Raw genomic sequence first — 16793 nt, 5'->3', positions numbered from 1 at the left:
CCGCCTGAAAATGCACCGCTGGAAAAAAATGCATATTAAACACACAAAAAGGCACTTTGCCATCAGCCGCGCTTCCCCCGCCGCTCCAGAATAACCACACTTTACATAATTCTCCCTCTCCACCTCCGAATTAATTTCGCAGACAGAGGCAGAGGCAACCCTCTGACAATAGCGGAGGGGAGACGTGGCGGCATCCGGGGGGAGTGGGCTGGGGGCTGCTGGGGGAGTGCCGTGCTCTGGGCTGGGGGCACGGCAGTAATGGGGTGCAAGTTCGGAGCTGGGGAAACCGAAGGGTTTGGGGGGGTGGGGGAGGGACTGAAGGGTTTGGGAAAGGTAAATCCATGGGTGAGGGTTGTGGGTAATGGGTGGGTGTACCCGGCTGTGGGGTGGAGCACTCCTGTACTCCCGCCTTGGGTGCTGGGGATGGGGCTCCTTGGGGGTGGGACTTGTGGGGTGATGCCCACCCTAAACAGGCAAGTCTTGGGCCAAGTGTTTGCCATAAGGGCCAATCCCCCGCTGGTGCCCATCTCCACCAGGCATGTGGGTGCGCCCAAAGGACACCGTGACACCGCGTTGCCCACCCAGGCTGACCCTCCCAAACTAGCAACCCTATAAGAACCCCCCGGGAACCTGCCCTGTTTTATTGGCGTGAAGGCACCGTGCCCTGCACCCCCGCACTGCCGAGGGAGCACGGCGAGTGGAGCGGGGGTCCAGCGGTGATGGTGGGGGAGTCAATCTGGCTGGGTGCTCAGCACTGAGGGGCTGACAGAGGTGAGAGCGGGTGGCGGAGGTTGGCACCGCGCTGCTTTGCATTTTCAATGACAGACCCATGCCGGGTGCTCGGGAGAGTGGAAAAATCTTATTTGTCACCTGCTGGCGATGCGCGGAGGCTCCCGCGCCGCGGCTAATCTTGGAGAAAATGAGGATGCCGGCGGGGTGGCCCGCGGGATGGGCAGGGCGGAGTGCGGCTGGCGAGCTGGGTGCTGCCCGGAGTCTGCTCGGGATCAGGTGAGCGCTGGGCCACGGGATTATCACACCCACCTGGTGAGCTCTGCCCGTGTTGGCCTGATGGCACGGATCCTGCTGTTGGGTGTGTGTGGGCTGGGCATCCAGAAGCAGGTGTCCTGTCCCCCAGCCCAGCCTGCAAAGGGGTAAACTCTTTTCTTCCATCCCAGCTCCGGCAGTAGCTGCTTGCCTCGCAGTACCAGATCCACAGGTTGGCACTGCCGGCACGTCCTCTCAGGGCACTCAGCAGACTTTTTTTTGGAAAGTTAGAATTTATAAGCAGGTACAAGCACTGCCTGAAGCCCCGTATTTACACACAGGTGCCCATCCCACACCTGCTGCACCCTGGCTTTTTGAGATGCCAACACCTGCGGGACACCGCAGCACTCTGCGGCCAGCTCAGATTTATCCATTATTTTATATCCACACGCCTTTAATTTTTACAGCCCTGTTGGAGAAATACCCAGGGCTGTTAATAACACCAGGCCCTTCCCCGCCCCCCACGTGCATCCATCATGCTCCAACCAAGGTACAAATGTGTCTCAGGGCTGGCTAGGTGCAGCCTTGGGGAGGCTGGTGAATGGCACCCAGTCCTATGCCCCTGTTTTCCAGCCAGCACCCTCAGGAGCAGCAGGGCTGGATTCCCTGTGCCCACCCATGAAGCAGCCTGACTTGGTGCCCTTGCATCCCACTGGGCCTGGTGATACCTGGCTGGTTGGGATGCCCAAACCGGGGGTGTCTCTCCTGTGGGGCATATGATTCTCTCTGCCTTGGCATGTGCCCCATGAAATCTGAGCTGCATCACCTGAGCTTGTGTTCAGTGTGCCAGGGTACATGTGGATGGCAGTGAATGCTTGAGTGTGAGAATGTGTGTGGAGGCAGAGTGTGTCTGTGCTGGTGCATGTCAGTGTGTGTGTACGTGTGATGTACATGTGTGCCACTGCCTGTGCTGCTGATGCTGTGTCTCTGCTGCAGAAGGCACCATGCCCGGGCCATGCCCAGCACCCCAGCACAGGAAAGCTCAGCCTCAGCAGCCCTGGGTATTGAGAGCTGTGCCTGGGGCCAGCCCACAGTGCCCACAGGACAAGACAGGTCCCACATCACTGAGCCACCTGTGCCATGGCAAGCAGGGCTGCAGAACATCACCCAGTGTGTGCTGTCCCTCCCCAGCACACAGGAGACCCAGAGCCCCCTCTGAGCACCCAGGGATGTGCTGGCATGGCAGGGTGAGGGTAGCAGGGCACCCCTGAGCACGACAGGCAGGACGACCACGGGGGGCCAGAGTAGCCAGGCACTGCAGGGGGTCACCGTGGGAATTGCTGGGCTATAAATCCCCTTGCTGGGCCCCCCCGTGGCAGAGCAGCTCACGATATTTATGTTGGGGATTTATCTGCAATGCAGTTTAATATTCCCGGACCTTCGCGTGTGTGTTTGAATGCACGGCTTTCTCCTCGTGCCACCCCATGCCATCCCTGTGCCCACCCTCTCAGCCAGAGCCTTCCAGGCTCTGTCTCCTGCCCACCCACAGTTCTGTCCCCTTGCACCCACCCTGGCAGAACGGCACCGGGACGGGACGGGTCCCCCAGGGTGCCCAGGCAGGGAGGGGGTGCCGCGCTGCCGGGATGCTCCTGGCACAGGCCGTCGGCCGTGCCCACCCGTGCCCATCCTGGGTGTCCGGCTGGCGGGGGGTGGCGGTAGGGTCCCCGGACGGGGAATGCCAGGCGGATTGGCACTGCCAGCCTTGTTCCAGCCCCCCCGGGGTAAAGGGGCCCAGGGACCCACCCCCGCCCTACCTCCCCGCCGGCAGGGATGAGGTAAGGCTGGCGGGTGGCACTGGGCTGCTTCTTTTGCATAATAATCTCGTTAATGGAGCCTGGCCTGCGGGAGAGCCGGGCTGGAGACACCACCCCCTCCCCGCCCCGCCGCCTCCCTCCGGCCCCGCCGCTCCGCCAGCCGCGGCGCGGGGCGCGGAGCGGAGCGCGGGGCGCGCAGCCGGACGGGTGCCGCGGGGCCGGCCAGCCCCCAGCAGCATCCTGACACCCCCCGAGAGAGCCGGTGAGCACCCCCAGGACCCCTCGAGCATCCCGGACAGCGTCCCCGAGCATCCCGGCAGCGTCCCAGCATCCCGGGAGCATCCTCCAAGTATCTCGGTGCGCAAACGGCGAGCGACCCCGGAGCACCCGCGTACTTCCCCGGCAGCAGAACGAAGATCAAACCCCAGCATCCCTCGAGTACCTCGGTGAGCACCCCGCGAGCAGCTCGGAGAGCAATCCCCGTGCATGCCGGCGAGCACCCCGCGAGCATCCCCCGAAAATCCTGGGAATCATCCCAGGGAGCACTTCCCGAGCATCCCTCGAGCATGCCCCCGAGCACCAAAGGCATCATCCCGGCCGGCATCTCCCTAGCACATCCCGAGCATTTCCCTAGCATCCCGGTAAGCACCTTCCCGAACCTCCTGGGCAGGCAGCCTCCTCCGAGCATCGCGGGCAGCATCCCCCGGGAACCCCTGAGCATCCCCTGAGCATCTCAGGCAACGTACTGAGCAGCATCCCTCGAGCTTCCTGGGCATCCGCCGGCCCCCCACGCCTTGCCGTGCCGGCTGCCGTCCCCGTTAACTTTCCGACGGCAGCAGCTCCCTGGCACGGGCACTGCCGGGCTGCTGCGCGGGGCACAACTTTGCCCAAGTTGACGAAGGAACGGGGCCCCGGGGAGCCCCGCTGTGAGGATACTGGCCACCTCCCGAGCAGCTCTTTGTCCCCAACGCGTCCTCTCCCACCTGCAAATCCGGATGCCATTCTGGACCACGCAAGAAGTGGGGTCTCCTTCTGAAGCACCCTCCCCCAACCCATCAATGTCCCCACCCTCCTTTCCCCATGGACAGACACCCTCCTCCCCAGCATGTCACCCCTGCTAGACACCCCTGCCCGTCGGGCACCAGCCAGCAGAGAGGGGTTGGGTGGATGGTGGTGGTGGTTGTGGGGGAATGCTGTGAGATGTCCACGGGGTCCAAGGCTCCCCCCACATTGGAATTAACTTTGTTCACACATCACGCACCGTGCCACAATTTGACACAACGCAATGCAACACGGCGCACCACCACCCCACACAGCACAATGCAACAGCACCCGCCATGGCGCAGCACTGGCCGTACAACCCAACGCGGGGCCACACCACCTAAGCCAGCCAACAGCATCCCAGCCCAACACCTCCTCTCACAAATCCCCCCAAAACCTCTCTTCCCCAAGCTGCTCACCTCATCCACACCCCACGCAGAGGGGGTGGCAACCCTGTGCTCTCTCTGGTTGAGAAGGGTTCTCATGGTGTTGAGTTTGGGTTCACTGGAACACCCTGGACATCCACCCAGCAGGGGTGCTCTGGCTGGAGCACTGTGTGGGTATGGGGGGTGTGAGATTAGCTGTGCCAGGGACTGAAACCTGCCATCATGCAGGCAGGACCCTGCCCTGTCACTAAAGGAACTGGCAGAGGGGACAGCCATGGGGTAGAGGTGCCACCAAGCTCCTGGCACTATGGACAGTCCCAGTGCCCCCAGTGGGCCATACATGGGGATGGATATACAGGCAGCAATGACGACAAGTAGCAACCCCCCGCCCTTGCTCCTCCCAACCCCCCCTCTCATCCATCTCCTCTGCCTTTCCTAGGAGCTTCCTGACTCACCCGGACATCACCACTTCCCTGTGGCTGGCACGGCTCCAGCATGACCTGTGGGCTGCCTGAGCCTGCCCTCCACCTGCCCTGAGCCCCCCGCACCAGTGCTGCTGGCGGCGAGCCCCATCCCCGGCCATGGAGAAGACCTACTCGTTGACAGCACACTACGATGAGTTTCAGGAGGTGAAGTACGTGAGCAAGTACCAGAGCGGGACCCTGCCCAATGGCTTCGCCCTGCAGCTGGGCGCAGGGGCCAAGAAGCGCCGAGGGGGGCTGCCCCGCTGGAGCCGCCGGGAGGTCTGTCTGCTCTCAGGGCTGGTCTTTGCTGCGGGGCTCTGCGTCATCTTGACGTGCATGTTGGTGCTCAAGTACCTGGCGGCCGAAGGGGACAGCTACTGCCTGGAGGGGTGCCAGGAGAAGAAGGCCTTCCTGCGGGCATCCCGCTTCCTAAGCGCCAACATGGATGCTTCTATCGACCCTTGCCAGGACTTCTACTCCTTCGCCTGTGGCGGCTGGCTCCGGCGACACGGCATCCCTGAGGACAAGGTGGTGTACGGCACCATCGGGGCCATCGCCGAGCAGAACGAGGCCAAGCTGCGGGCGCTGCTGAGCCGCCCCGTGCGGCGCCGAGCCCGCGCCTCGGCAGAGAGGAAGGTCAAGGAGTTTTTCCGCTCATGCCTGGACCGGGCTGAGATCGATCGGCTCGGCCCCCGGCCCATGCTGGAGGTCATTGGGGAGTGCGGTGGCTGGGATGCCCCTCCGGACCGCAGGGACATCAACGAGCTGCTCTACAAGACACAGGGGGTGTACAGCGCTGCCGTGCTCTTCTCGCTCACCGTCAGCCTGGACGAGAGGAACACTTCCCGCTACGTCATCCGGGTGAGGGCACCGTGGCCCTGCGGCTGCCCCCTGCCCCAGCCCCCGCCAGTGCTGACACCTGCCTGATGTCACTGTCCTCGCTGCGAGTGGCACTGGGTGTCTGCGCAGTGTGTGGGCTTGGCTCTAACAGACGGCTGGGGTGGGGACCCCTCCTGTCCCTGGAGACCCTCCTGTCTTCCCAGCATGGGACCCCTGTGTCAGGTTGCCCTGTGGTGAGGGTGGCACCTCCAGGGCAGGGCTGGGGACAGGGGCAGGGTGAGGCAGTGCCGCTGCCTGGCTGCTGAGGGCAGCCCAGCAGGGCACCAGGGTCTCCAGAGTGCTGGCAGCCAAGCCCCTCACCTTGGCACTGTGGCTGCCACCTGTACACAGGGGCCAAGCCCCAGGTAGAGGCAGGGAGATGCCCACCACCCCATCCCCCCAGCACTGTGCCAGGGCATTTTCCCATTGTCAGTCTTTCCCACTCCCGCCAGACCACGTCTCTCACCCTGTGGTGCCACCAGAGTACAGGCGGGCTTTTTCTGGCTGGCCAGGTCTCTTGGTGGGTGTGGGGGTGCAGTGGTGGGCATGGTGGCAATGGCACAGCGGGGCTGCCGTGGTGGGCTCGGCGATGGGCATAGCAGGGACAGGGTGGGCACGGGTGCGCATCGGGATGGCGTGGTAGGGACGAGGTGGTGGTGATGACGAGGGCTTTGGAGGGACACAGCGGTGGTGACGAGCCGCCCCGTTCCCTGTGAGATGGTGGTGCTGTGGGATATGGGTGTGAGTGGGTGTGCGGGGCCGGGCGGCGCGCTGGCGAGTCCGAGCCGCGCGTGTGTGACACTAGAGGGAGCGTCTGTCACAGGGAAAGGGTGGGCGGGCTAGCGGGGACCGGGAGTGCGCGGGGTGGGACACCGTGGGCGTGGGGGGGAGATGGGTGTGACAGGCAGGGCTGGGGGTCGGGGCTTGGGGTGCCGGGGAGGGGTGATTTGGGTGGGTGCGCGGTGGGTGTGAGTGGACAGAGCGCATGAGGGGGCTGGGGGTGCGTGTGAAGGCTGCGGGTTTCAGCAGCCGTCTAAAGAAGCAAAGGGGACGGGGGTGATGAGGAAGGCTGGAGGTGCCCGTGGGTGTGCGGGCTGTGTGAGTGGAGGGGGGCTGGTGATTGAGTTACGGGAGCTGAGACAGAGAGGAGAGAGTGCGTGCTTCTCTGTGTGTGTGACTGCATAGAGCAGGGTGAAAAGGATGGTGCGTGTGTAGGGATGTGAGCATCCATAGGTGTGTGTCCCGAGAGGCGAGTGACCTGTGTGCTTGTGTGCACACGTGCAAGTGCGCTCAGGTGTGTGAATGGGTTGGAGGCTGTGCCTGTGGTTGCAGCACAGCAGGGGTGTGTGTGGAGAGCGAGGGTGTCCATGCAGCTCGCCATGCAGGCTGCAGCACAGGAGTGGGGCTGGCCCTTGGGCAGGTGAGGGGACACCAGGGAGCAGGGATGTGGCAGAGAGTGGTGGCAGCATAGGGCAGGCTAGGAGGCAGCCTATGTGCCAGTCAGGCCATGGAGCAGGGTCCTGCTCTCTGCCCAGCACGCCCAGCCTGTTGCATGTTGCCTGTTGCAGCTCCAGCAGCCTCTAGCAGGAGGGAAACTGAGGCACGGGTGCGCCCGTGCTTGGGGCTGTTCCAGCACACTGCCATCCTTTGGCTCCAGGGACACCAGGGGCACTCTGCGATATGGGGAAGGTGAGGGGTGTGGCTCAGCACAGCCCCCTCCCTCTGCTCACCCCCTGCCCCTGCCTCTTGCTCCCAGATCGACCAGGACGGGCTGACCCTGCCCGAACGGACTCTGTACCTGGGGCAGGATGAGGAGAGCGAGAAGGTGAGGAGGGCACAACGATGCCTTGGGGACACCAGGAGAGGGAGCAGCACCCAGCATAGTTGGCATACAGAGGGCACCCCACTGCCAGCAGTGCTGGGGACTGGGGTGTCACAGGACAGTGTGGGGGGCACTGAGCATCCCTTCCCTCTGAACAGATCCTGGCTGCGTACCGAGTGTTCATGGAACGACTGCTCACCCTTCTGGGGGCTGAGCACGTGGAGCAGAAAGCCCAGGAGATCCTGCAGCTGGAGCAGCACCTCGCCAATGTGAGGGGGATGTGTGCCATGATCTTTGGGGTGCCCTTGTCCAGCCTTTAGACATCCCAGTCACAGATTTTTGGGGATGTCTGTATCTGCTCCTGAACAATCCCATTCGAATCCTTCCATGGGCAATTCCACTCCCAGCCCCTGGGAACCTTCATATCCGGAACTTGGAAATCTCAGCCTCTTGAGGATCTTATGTCAGAGCTCAAGACCCAGTCCCACATCCTGAGAACCCCCAGTTCCAGCCCTTGGGACAACCACTCCAGCCCCAATCTACTCCTTGTGAGGCCACTCTGGGCCCTTGTAGACTCCATATCCAGGTCTTGGGGACCTCAGTCTGGACCCTTGGGGGGACATGTGTGCCAATTCTTCAGATAACCCACTTCCTTGGGAACCTTTTCACCAACCGTCAGGGTCCCACTGGCAGCAGAGGGTTCTTGGGGCAGGGAGTGGGAAGGATGTGGGTCAGTACCCACACCAGAGATGCCCTGTTTCCCCAGAGCTGTGCCCCATCCCAGTGTGCTATTCCTGTGTCACCCCAAGGTGGGCAGTGGGATGGTGACAGCCATGCTCACCCTGTACAGATCACAGTGTCTGAGTATGATGATGTGCGCAGGGACGTTGGCAGCATGTACCACAAAGTGACCCTGGCCGAGCTGCAGCGCATCACTCCCACGGTGAGTACCCTGGTGCCAGCTGTCACCCTGTCCTCCGTCTGCCTGTGCCCCACACTTGTCCCAGTCCCTCCGCTCCATGCCCAGCACCTGTGCCAGCTGAATCCACCTGAGGATAATGCAGTCCTCTGGTCCAGGGTGGCATGGGATGGGGGTCCCCATGCCCCTCTGACAGTTCCTGCCCTGGCAGCTCAAGTGGAAGCGCTTGCTGGATCGCATCTTCCATGACAACTTCTCGGAGGAGGAGGAGGTGGTGCTGCTGGCCACCGACTACATGCACAAAGTGTCCGACCTCATCCGTGTGACACCCAGCAGGTGAGGGGGGCTGGCACCCCCTGTGGCCCTGGCACCTTTCCCAGCCTGGCAAGGGAGGCTGTGGCTGGAACCTCCCAATATGACCCTCCCCCTGGGAAGGTCAGACTGGGCACAGAAAATCCAGGAAAGCTTGTGGGAAAAGGCACTGTTGTGAGCCCCACAGCATCCTGGTTGTGCCTGGACACCTGGTGAGCCACTCACGCTAGAGGTCACCAGACTCATCACACATTAGGGAGGGACACGGTGCCAGACTGTCCCTGTGCCCCCCACCAGCCATGGCCCCCCGGTGTCCCTGAGCAGAGGTGTCCCTGAGCACGGGTGTCCCCATCCTGGTGCATGCTCCCACCCTCCCCTGTGCCCTGTGCCTGGGGACATGCTGAGGGCTGATGCTGTCCCTGTCACAGGATCCTTCACAACTACATGCTGTGGCGCATCGTGGTGGTGCTGAGCGAGCACCTCTCCACCCCCTTCCGTGATGCCATCCACGAGCTCTCCAAGGAGATGGAGGGCAATGAGAAGCAGCTTGAGCTGGGTAAGATCTGCCTGAGCCAGGCCAACAAGCACTTCGGCATGGCCCTGGGAGCTCTCTTCGTTGAGGAGCACTTCTCCTCTGCCAGCAAAGCCAAGGTAGGTGATGCTGCCTACGGGCATGAAGCCACCATGATCTCCAATCACCTTGCCAAAGTGCCTCCTGCCCCCACCAAGGGCTGTCTGGCTGGTGATGGATGGTGGGGATGCCGTGCCAGCACCATGGTGACCCACTGTAGGTGCAGCAGCTGGTGGAGGACATCAAATACATCCTTGACCAGCGTCTGGATGAGCTGGACTGGATGGACGAGGAGACACGGAGAGCAGCCAGGGCCAAGGTAGAGACCCCCAGCATGCACTCCTGTCTTTGGCCCCATCACCAGCACAGGGGCACATGGGATAGGGGCCTGAACCCACCACTCATTTTGCCCACAGCTCCGGTATATGATGGTGATGATTGGATATCCCGATTTCCTCCTGAAGCCAGAGGCCATCGACAAGGAATATGAGGCAAGGGATAATCCAGGAGCATGTGAGGGCATGGGCACATGGTGGGGTACATGGTGGGGGAAGATGGTCCCCATCCTCATCAGGGTCTGTGGAGATGCCACCCCAAAACAAGCTCCCTCCTGGTGCTCACTGTGCTCCCTGCTGGCAGGGTGTTCCACACCAGCAGTGCCATACAGACCCTGCGGTCTGGGATGGTGTCTCCTTCCCCACACTGCAGCCCCCAGAGCTCAGCCTCATCCTTGGCAAGGGTTGGGGTGTGCTGGCGTGGCTCAGGGACCTCACAGACCTGACAGAAAAGCAGCTGCCCCTGTGGGCACACAGCACGGGACATGAGAACACACTTGTGTCACATCCACACAGTCACCAAGGCTCACAGGGGTGGGGAAACACCACAGGCCTGCCCTCTGCACTCTTGGGGCTGGCATCTCCCCTGATGTGGCTGTGCCCTCCCAGTTTGAGGTGGATGAGAAGACCTACTTCAAGAACATCCTCAACAGCATCGCCTTTGGCATCAGGCTCTCGGTGAAGAAGATCCGGCAGGAGGTGGACAAGTCTGCGTGGGTATCCCCTTGCCCTGGGGGGACATGGAGGGGTCCAGCATGTGCCACCAGTGTCCCCTGTTCCCATGCCTGGATACACCCCATGGGGTGTAGGCAGAAGGGCACAGGAATGCCAGGAGTGCCCCCCTGTTCCCCATCTGTGCACTTCCATCTCCCTGGGTGCTCTGCACCCCAGCACTGCTGTCCCTCCTTGCAGGTGGCTGCTGCCTCCCCAGGCACTGAATGCCTACTACCTGCCCAACAAGAACCAGATGGGTAAGCACTGCCCGCCCCTGATCTGCCCCTGGGGTGAGTGGGGAGGATCTGGGATGGGACAAGGCCCAGGCTCTCCCGGTGCTGTGTGATGCTGTGGGTGGGTACAGGGCAGGGTGACACCCAACTGCAATGTTCTCCTGTGTCCCCAGTGTTCCCTGCTGGCATCCTGCAGCCCACTCTGTACGACCCCGAGTTCCCGCAGTGAGTGTGGGGCTGGGGGATGGCTGGGGGGGGTCCACATCATGGGGTCACCCCCATCCCTGCCACCCTCTCACCTCTGCTCCCCACCCAACAGGTCGCTGAACTATGGTGGGATTGGCACCATCATTGGGCACGAGCTGACTCATGGCTATGATGACTGGGGTGAGCGTCCCTCCCGTATCCTGCTCGGATGTGAGGTTGGGGTGAGTTCCCTTGGGGCTGCTGGAGATGATGGTTGCCTTGGCAGGGGGACAATATGACCGGCATGGAAACCTGGTGCACTGGTGGACAGAGCGGTCCTACAGCAAGTTCCTGAAGAAGGCGCAGTGCATCGTCAACCTCTACGACAACTTCACCGTCTACAACCAGAGGGTGAGACCCCCCTGTCCTGCCGGGCAGGGCCCAGCAGGGCACAACAGTCCCACGGTGGGGTCCCTGCTGCTCCATCACTTAGGGCTGGGTGCCTGCAGGAGAGCTGACACTGCCCTGCCCAGCCCTGAAACCCAAGAATTCATCACACCTTAGCCTGGAAATTCCCCAGGGCACTGGGTGCAGCCTCGGTGCCGGGGTGGGGATGGGGACGCCTCTGTTCATGCTGTCTTTTCTCCTCTCTTCGCAGGTGAATGGCAAACACACACTGGGGGAGAACATTGCTGACATGGGGGGGCTCAAACTCGCCTACTACGTAAGTGTCCCCCCACCCTGGGTGTCACGGCCTGGGGCAGCTGCTTATGCCATCCCTACTGAGTGGGCAGGAGACCCCCCAGCCCCTCCTTACTCCCTGCAGCAAGGGCTGGGCATGATCCTGATTGCTGGGGGCCTGGGGGTGGGTTCAGGGTGGGTTTGGGGGAGTGTCCAGGCCATGCTGAGAGCACCCCTTGTTCTCCAGGCCTACCAGAAGTGGGTGCGGGAGCATGGCCCCGAGCACCCCCTGCACCACATGAAATACACGCACGACCAGCTCTTCTTCATCGCCTTTGCCCAGGTGAGCCTCAAAGGGAGGGGAAGAGAGACCTGGGGGACCCAGGACCCATGGCCAGGAATTGGCCTTGGCTGCATCAGCAGGGCCTGGGCTCAGGGTACAGAGCTCAGCCCTGAACCAGCCCCTCACACTGTCCTGTTGCTCCTGTGGACCCTGTAATAATAAATTAGGGTGTCGCCAACGACTTCCAGAGGCTCCACAGTAACAAATACATACGATCCCAAAATTCCAGGAGGCCCTGCAGCCAGGCAGCTTACAACCCCGGAGACCCTACAATAACAAACATGACTCCATGCTCTCCCAGCCCACTTATACCATGTACACAAGCTTCTGGGAGACCCTACAATAACAAACTCAACCAGGGCACCACTGCAGCCAGAAGGGCCATCATGTCCTGGTGGCTACCAGGACCCAGGGTGCCCCATGTGGCTTCTCTATGGAACCTTTTCCCCTGCAGAACTGGTGCATCAAGCGGCGATCCCAGTCCATCTACCTGCAGGTGCTGACAGACAAGCACGCCCCGGAGCACTACAGGTACTGGGTGCTCCCAAAATGGGGCAGGCTGGGGGCATGCTGGGTGCCAGCCTTCCCCACAGGTGTCAGTGCTGTGCAAAGTGGGATGAGCGCTCTTTAGAGTGCTGGTGCCAGCAGATTTTGAGTGATATCCCTGCTGCAGGGGTCGGGGTGAGCATGTGCCCTGAGTGGGGTGCTAGGCAGCAGTGTGGGGGGCAGGGGAGACCCAGCTCTGAGGTCCTCCCCTCTCCCGGCAGGGTCCTGGGCAGTGTCTCGCAGTTTGAGGAGTTTGGACGGGTCTTCCACTGCCCCAAGAACTCGCCCATGAACCCGGTGCACAAGTGCTCGGTGTGGTGAGGCCGATCCCCTTCCAGCAGGCTGGGACACTCCATCCCCACCCCTGCCTAGGTGACACCCTGTACCCACTCCCCAACTTCCTATCTCCCCTTCCTATTCTCCAGGTAAAGGGGCCACCCTTGGGTGTCACAGGGTGTCATCCCAAAGGCAGGCACCTGCCATAGGGGTGTAGGCAGCAGAGACACTTGGGTTGGGCAGCTGCCTCCTGCCCATCACCCTCCTACCCACTGCCCTGTGCACCGAGGGATCCTCATTCCCTATGGAGGAACGAGGACACGCCCAGGCACCCCTGTACACCCTTTTCTGTCCACCCACCCCAAACCCTTCACCCAGTGCTACCACACCCAGCCCAGCATCAGTCAAGGCAGGGGGAGGACTCCAGAGTTACTATGGGGTGGCCCCATGCCAAAAGCCTCCCCTGCCCGGTGCCCTCCTTGGCATTCCCCATGCCAGCCCCACCCTGTCCATGCACCAGCCCTGCCGGGGTGGGGCACGGTGGCAGAGCCAGAACCAGGCGATGCCAGCCTGCCTGGGAGCACAGGCACACGGACACTGCTGTATTTTTCGCTGCTGTTTCTGGTCAATAAAGCACTGGATACGCTGGGTGGTTGCCAGGGGCCGTGGCCAGGGGATGGGAGCAGTGGTCAGCACCCCCAGCCCTGCCCACATGGCACAGGCACCCCCACTCCACAAACACACCTGTCCCACCAGTGTCACAGCCTGCGTTTATTTAACACCCACTGCCTGGGATTCGGTGTCCCCATGGCTGCTGCATCCAGACCAGGGATGCTTCAGAAAGCTGCCATCTGTCCCGTGGGGTGCCCTAAGGACATGGGATCAGTAGAAGAGGGCCAGAAGGAGGGCAGGCAGGAGCAGGACCAGGGCGGTGGCATGGATGCCAGCGGCAGAGTCCCGTTGGCGGCAGTCGGTGTAGGGCTCGATGCAGGCGGCGTAGGCCATGACGTGGGCTACGTAGGTCTGCTCCTGCACCCCGTGGAACAGGTGGGCCATGGGGCCCTTGGCCAGGATGGCCACATCCTCACCACCATGGGTCTCTGAGTCGAGGGGCACAGCCGCCTGTGGCAGGTACTCATAATTCACTGGGGAGAGGAGAGAAAGGGGTGAGGGGGGAAATGATGGCCCCCAACCCCACCCCACCACCCAGCCATGGTCTCTGTGCCCTCACTGGCTGTTTCTGCGTCCACGTCGGGTCTGTTAGAGCCTGGGTATCCTGGCCCATTCCCGTAGAGGATGGATGTGTAGTTCTTCTCATCAAGGGCTGTCTTGGGGGCCAGACCTGGGGAGGGGGCATTGGAGGAGGAGGAGGATCAGCCAAGGAACACCGGTATCACCCCTCTGGCCACAGTTAGGGTGCCACAGGGCTGGCAGTACCCAGAAGAGGGCAAAGCCCCACCGAAGATGGAGGAGCCACGCAGGGTGTAGCCACCGAAGGAGAAGACATGTGAATGGTCAGCAGTGACAACGGTGAGGGTCTCGTCCTCGCTTGTCAGGCTGCCTGCCCGCTCGATGGCATTGTCAAACTCCACCGCCTCCGTCAGTGCCTTATGGGCTGCACCATCGTGGTGGCCGTGGTCGATTCTACCGCCTGCAGATGGGCACCCACAGTAGGCTGGGGACCAACAGCAGCACACCCAACTCCTACCCCCACCCTACACTCCCTCCCACTGACCCCAGGGGCACGAGCCCCAACTTATCTTCCACAAAGAGGTAGAAGCCTTTTGGGTTCCTGCTCAGGATGGTGATGGCTGCCTCCATCATCTCAGTGAGTGACGGGTCCATGGTGGTGTTACGCACCTCACTGTACTTCATGTCCCCGGGTTCAAAGAGACCTGTGAGGGGATGTGTTGGGGACAACATCAGTGTCTGGGTGTCCCAACGCCTGTTGGGTCCTCGCACAGGGGCCATTTGTTACCCATCAAATACTTCACACTGGGGTTGGCAGCAGCAGCCAGCATCTCTGTCCTGTTCCAGACGTAGTGGGTACCCTGTGGGCAAATCCCTCAAGGGGTTAGTGGGTGCCTGGCCCTGTGCTAGAGACAGGGGGCAGAGGACTGTCCCTGACATGTCACCCACCGGCCGTGCCTCCAGCCACATGTCGATGAGGTTTTTCCCATCCTCACGTGTCCCATTCGTCTGGTTGTTGGTGGGGTACTCAGGGTCCGGTGTCCCCACGGGGGTCATGTATTTGCGACCGCCACCCAGGATCACCTGGAGAGGATGAGGTGGATGAAGCATTAGTGGGGCTGCCCTGAGAGGTGTCTGTCCCTGCTCTCCTCCTCTTGTGCGCGGGCACTCACGGTGAAGTTGACGTTGTGGACCAGCTGCCAGGCGATGTCCGTGCAGTTCTGGTTCCGCGCTTCCTGGGGCATGTTGGCGTCCGCGTACCAGTCCCGGTTCACCACGTGCGCGTAGGTCCCCGAGGGCGACGCGTGCTGCACCCGCGTCGAGGTCACGATACCCACCGCCTTCCCTGCCAAACCCCGCTCATCAGGCCCAAGGGCAACACAGGGTCCCCACCACCAAGCTATGGGATGCTCATGGGGGGAAAGCCCCCAGTGTGGCACCCCTTGTCCACACAGGGTCCCCCCAGCCCTGCATCCCCCATTACCAGCATCAGAGGCTCGCTTCAGCACTGAGAACACCTCATTGCCACGCGTGGTGTTGCACTGTGAGTAGCGGGCGGCCGCGCTCAACCCAATGGTCTGGTAGTTGCCCTTCACCCCACAGAGATAGGCTGTGGCTGTCCCTGCGCTGTCAGGGACCTGCCTGTCCACATTGTAGGTCTGCCGAGGATAGAGGGGCTCAGGGCAGGGATCCCCAGTGGGGTCTCCCCCCAGCACTTCCTGCCATGCTCATTCACTCACCCATGGACACGTGCGGGATGGGGAGGGACCCCATGCACAACACATGTGCAGCCCTGAGGTGCCAGCAGCCCCATGCCTGGGATGACCAAGGCCCCATGCCCAGGATCACCATGGCCCCTTTCCAGCATTCTGGAATTTACCTTAGAGAGTGCCACGTAGGGGAAAGCATCCAGGGCAAGAGGGGTCTCAGGGCCCGGTTTCCCCTTCATCTGCCCCTTTAGGATGCGGGTGGCTGTGATGCTGGGGACACCGAATCCTGGGCAGAGAGAGGGTCCTGGTCACCCTCTGGACCAGGTGCCCTCCACACATCCCATTCAGCAGAGTACTGGCCATGTCAGCCTGCCTGCCAGGGGTGCCAGTGGGACTCACCATCCCCAAGGAAAAGGATGAGGTTTTTGGCTTGGCGTATCTTGGGCTGGATTTTGAAGGAGGCTTCTATGGCTGCAGCTGCCTGCTTGTTCCAGAAGGATGGATCCTCTTCCTCCACTGGGACAGTGCAAACACCCCTCAGTCCCAGCTCTCCAGCACGTGCATCCCTGGGGCACCCCAGGGATACTTGTTCCCTGGGCACTCCCATGCTGGACCCTCCTCTCACATGGACCAAGTGGTTCAGGGGGCTATTTGGGGTGCAGGCTTGCACCGACTGCCTGGCCCCAGGGTCTAGGGGCAGGGAAGAAGGGGGGACAGCAAAACCAGACATGATGAGGAGTTATCTGGTGAATGGGATGGGGCCAAATCCATGGCAGGGAGTGGTGGTGGAGGATACAGGCACTTTCTCCAGACCAGCCCCCAGCAGAGAAGCAAGTAAAAACCTGGGGGAAAACAGGTTCAAAAATCCCAGAAGAGCAGGGGTAATTAACCTCCATTAATCCTTGTTCAGCTCGGCAGGCCCAGCTCCCCTCCCCAAGTCCTGCTTGTGGCCAGCCAGGCTGACCCCCAGCTTCCCTGGACACCCACTGCCACCACCCATCCAGGCACCCATCCCCATCCTCGTCCCCACCTGGGATGAGAGCGGTGCTGAGCCCTGCGCAGAGGCAAAGGATGAGGGATGCCAGGAGCTGCATAATGAGATCTGACAGCCCAACACTGCTGGCAGTGTCTGTAAATGCAGTAGACCTGGGAAGGGACTTTGGACAGGGATCAGCCCTAGCAGGGTGCGTGGGGATCAGCAGGTCAGGCCGTGGGGCTGGGCTGATAGCACCTCCTCAGCACAACATCATGTGCCTGCTGGGCACAGATGGACTTGGGGCACAGACAGATGCAGGGACAAGAGGATGTGCAGTGCTGGCAGGAAATTCTGCCCTGGCCATGGTGCTGTGGTGCCAGGCAGGGCAATGCCCTGTCCCAGAGTGCCATG

At 61.9% G+C, this 16793-nt stretch overlaps 2 protein-coding genes across 5 annotated transcripts; one reads left to right on the top strand and one right to left on the bottom strand.

Annotated features, from left to right (window-relative positions):
* Nucleotides 1–2984: 2984 nt before the first annotated feature.
* ECEL1 (endothelin converting enzyme like 1) lies at nucleotides 2985–13255 on the top strand. Of its 2 annotated transcripts, none has more exons than XM_033069043.1 (18): nucleotides 2985–3244; nucleotides 4665–5550; nucleotides 7325–7393; nucleotides 7549–7659; nucleotides 8241–8333; nucleotides 8521–8645; nucleotides 9050–9272; nucleotides 9413–9511; nucleotides 9609–9683; nucleotides 10137–10240; nucleotides 10440–10498; nucleotides 10648–10699; nucleotides 10794–10861; nucleotides 10947–11071; nucleotides 11319–11384; nucleotides 11589–11684; nucleotides 12139–12215; nucleotides 12452–13255. In XM_033069043.1, exons 2-18 carry the CDS (start codon nucleotides 4807–4809, stop codon nucleotides 12549–12551), a joined length of 2286 nt encoding a protein of 761 aa, XP_032924934.1. In that variant the 5' UTR covers nucleotides 2985–3244; nucleotides 4665–4806; the 3' UTR covers nucleotides 12552–13255. The 2 variants fall into 2 exon arrangements, with proteins under 2 accessions (XP_032924934.1, XP_032924935.1); XM_033069044.2 differs by lacking the exon at nucleotides 2985–3244 and adding an exon at nucleotides 3261–3439.
* Nucleotides 13256–13262: 7 nt separating this feature from the next.
* LOC117000937 (intestinal-type alkaline phosphatase-like) lies at nucleotides 13263–16500 on the bottom strand. Of its 3 annotated transcripts, XM_033069047.1 has the most exons (11): nucleotides 16437–16500; nucleotides 15806–15922; nucleotides 15577–15692; nucleotides 15181–15355; nucleotides 14870–15042; nucleotides 14646–14780; nucleotides 14485–14557; nucleotides 14267–14401; nucleotides 13966–14157; nucleotides 13738–13848; nucleotides 13263–13651 (listed from the first exon to the last, which is right to left on the bottom strand). In XM_033069047.1, the coding sequence occupies exons 1-11, from the start codon at nucleotides 16498–16500 to the stop codon at nucleotides 13389–13391; spliced, it is 1554 nt and encodes a 517-aa protein (XP_032924938.1). In that variant the 3' UTR covers nucleotides 13263–13388. The 3 variants fall into 3 exon arrangements, with proteins under 3 accessions (XP_032924938.1, XP_032924937.1, XP_032924936.1); XM_033069046.2 differs by lacking the exon at nucleotides 16437–16500 and having other exon boundaries at nucleotides 15806–16136; XM_033069045.2 differs by lacking the exon at nucleotides 16437–16500 and having other exon boundaries at nucleotides 14870–15355; nucleotides 15806–16136.
* Nucleotides 16501–16793: the final 293 nt, after the last annotated feature.

Source organism: Catharus ustulatus, chromosome 10, assembly GCF_009819885.2.
Source record: "Catharus ustulatus isolate bCatUst1 chromosome 10, bCatUst1.pri.v2, whole genome shotgun sequence".
NCBI classification, from domain to species: Eukaryota; Metazoa; Chordata; class Aves; order Passeriformes; family Turdidae; genus Catharus; species Catharus ustulatus.
This window is presented reverse-complemented; position numbering and strand designations above follow the sequence as displayed.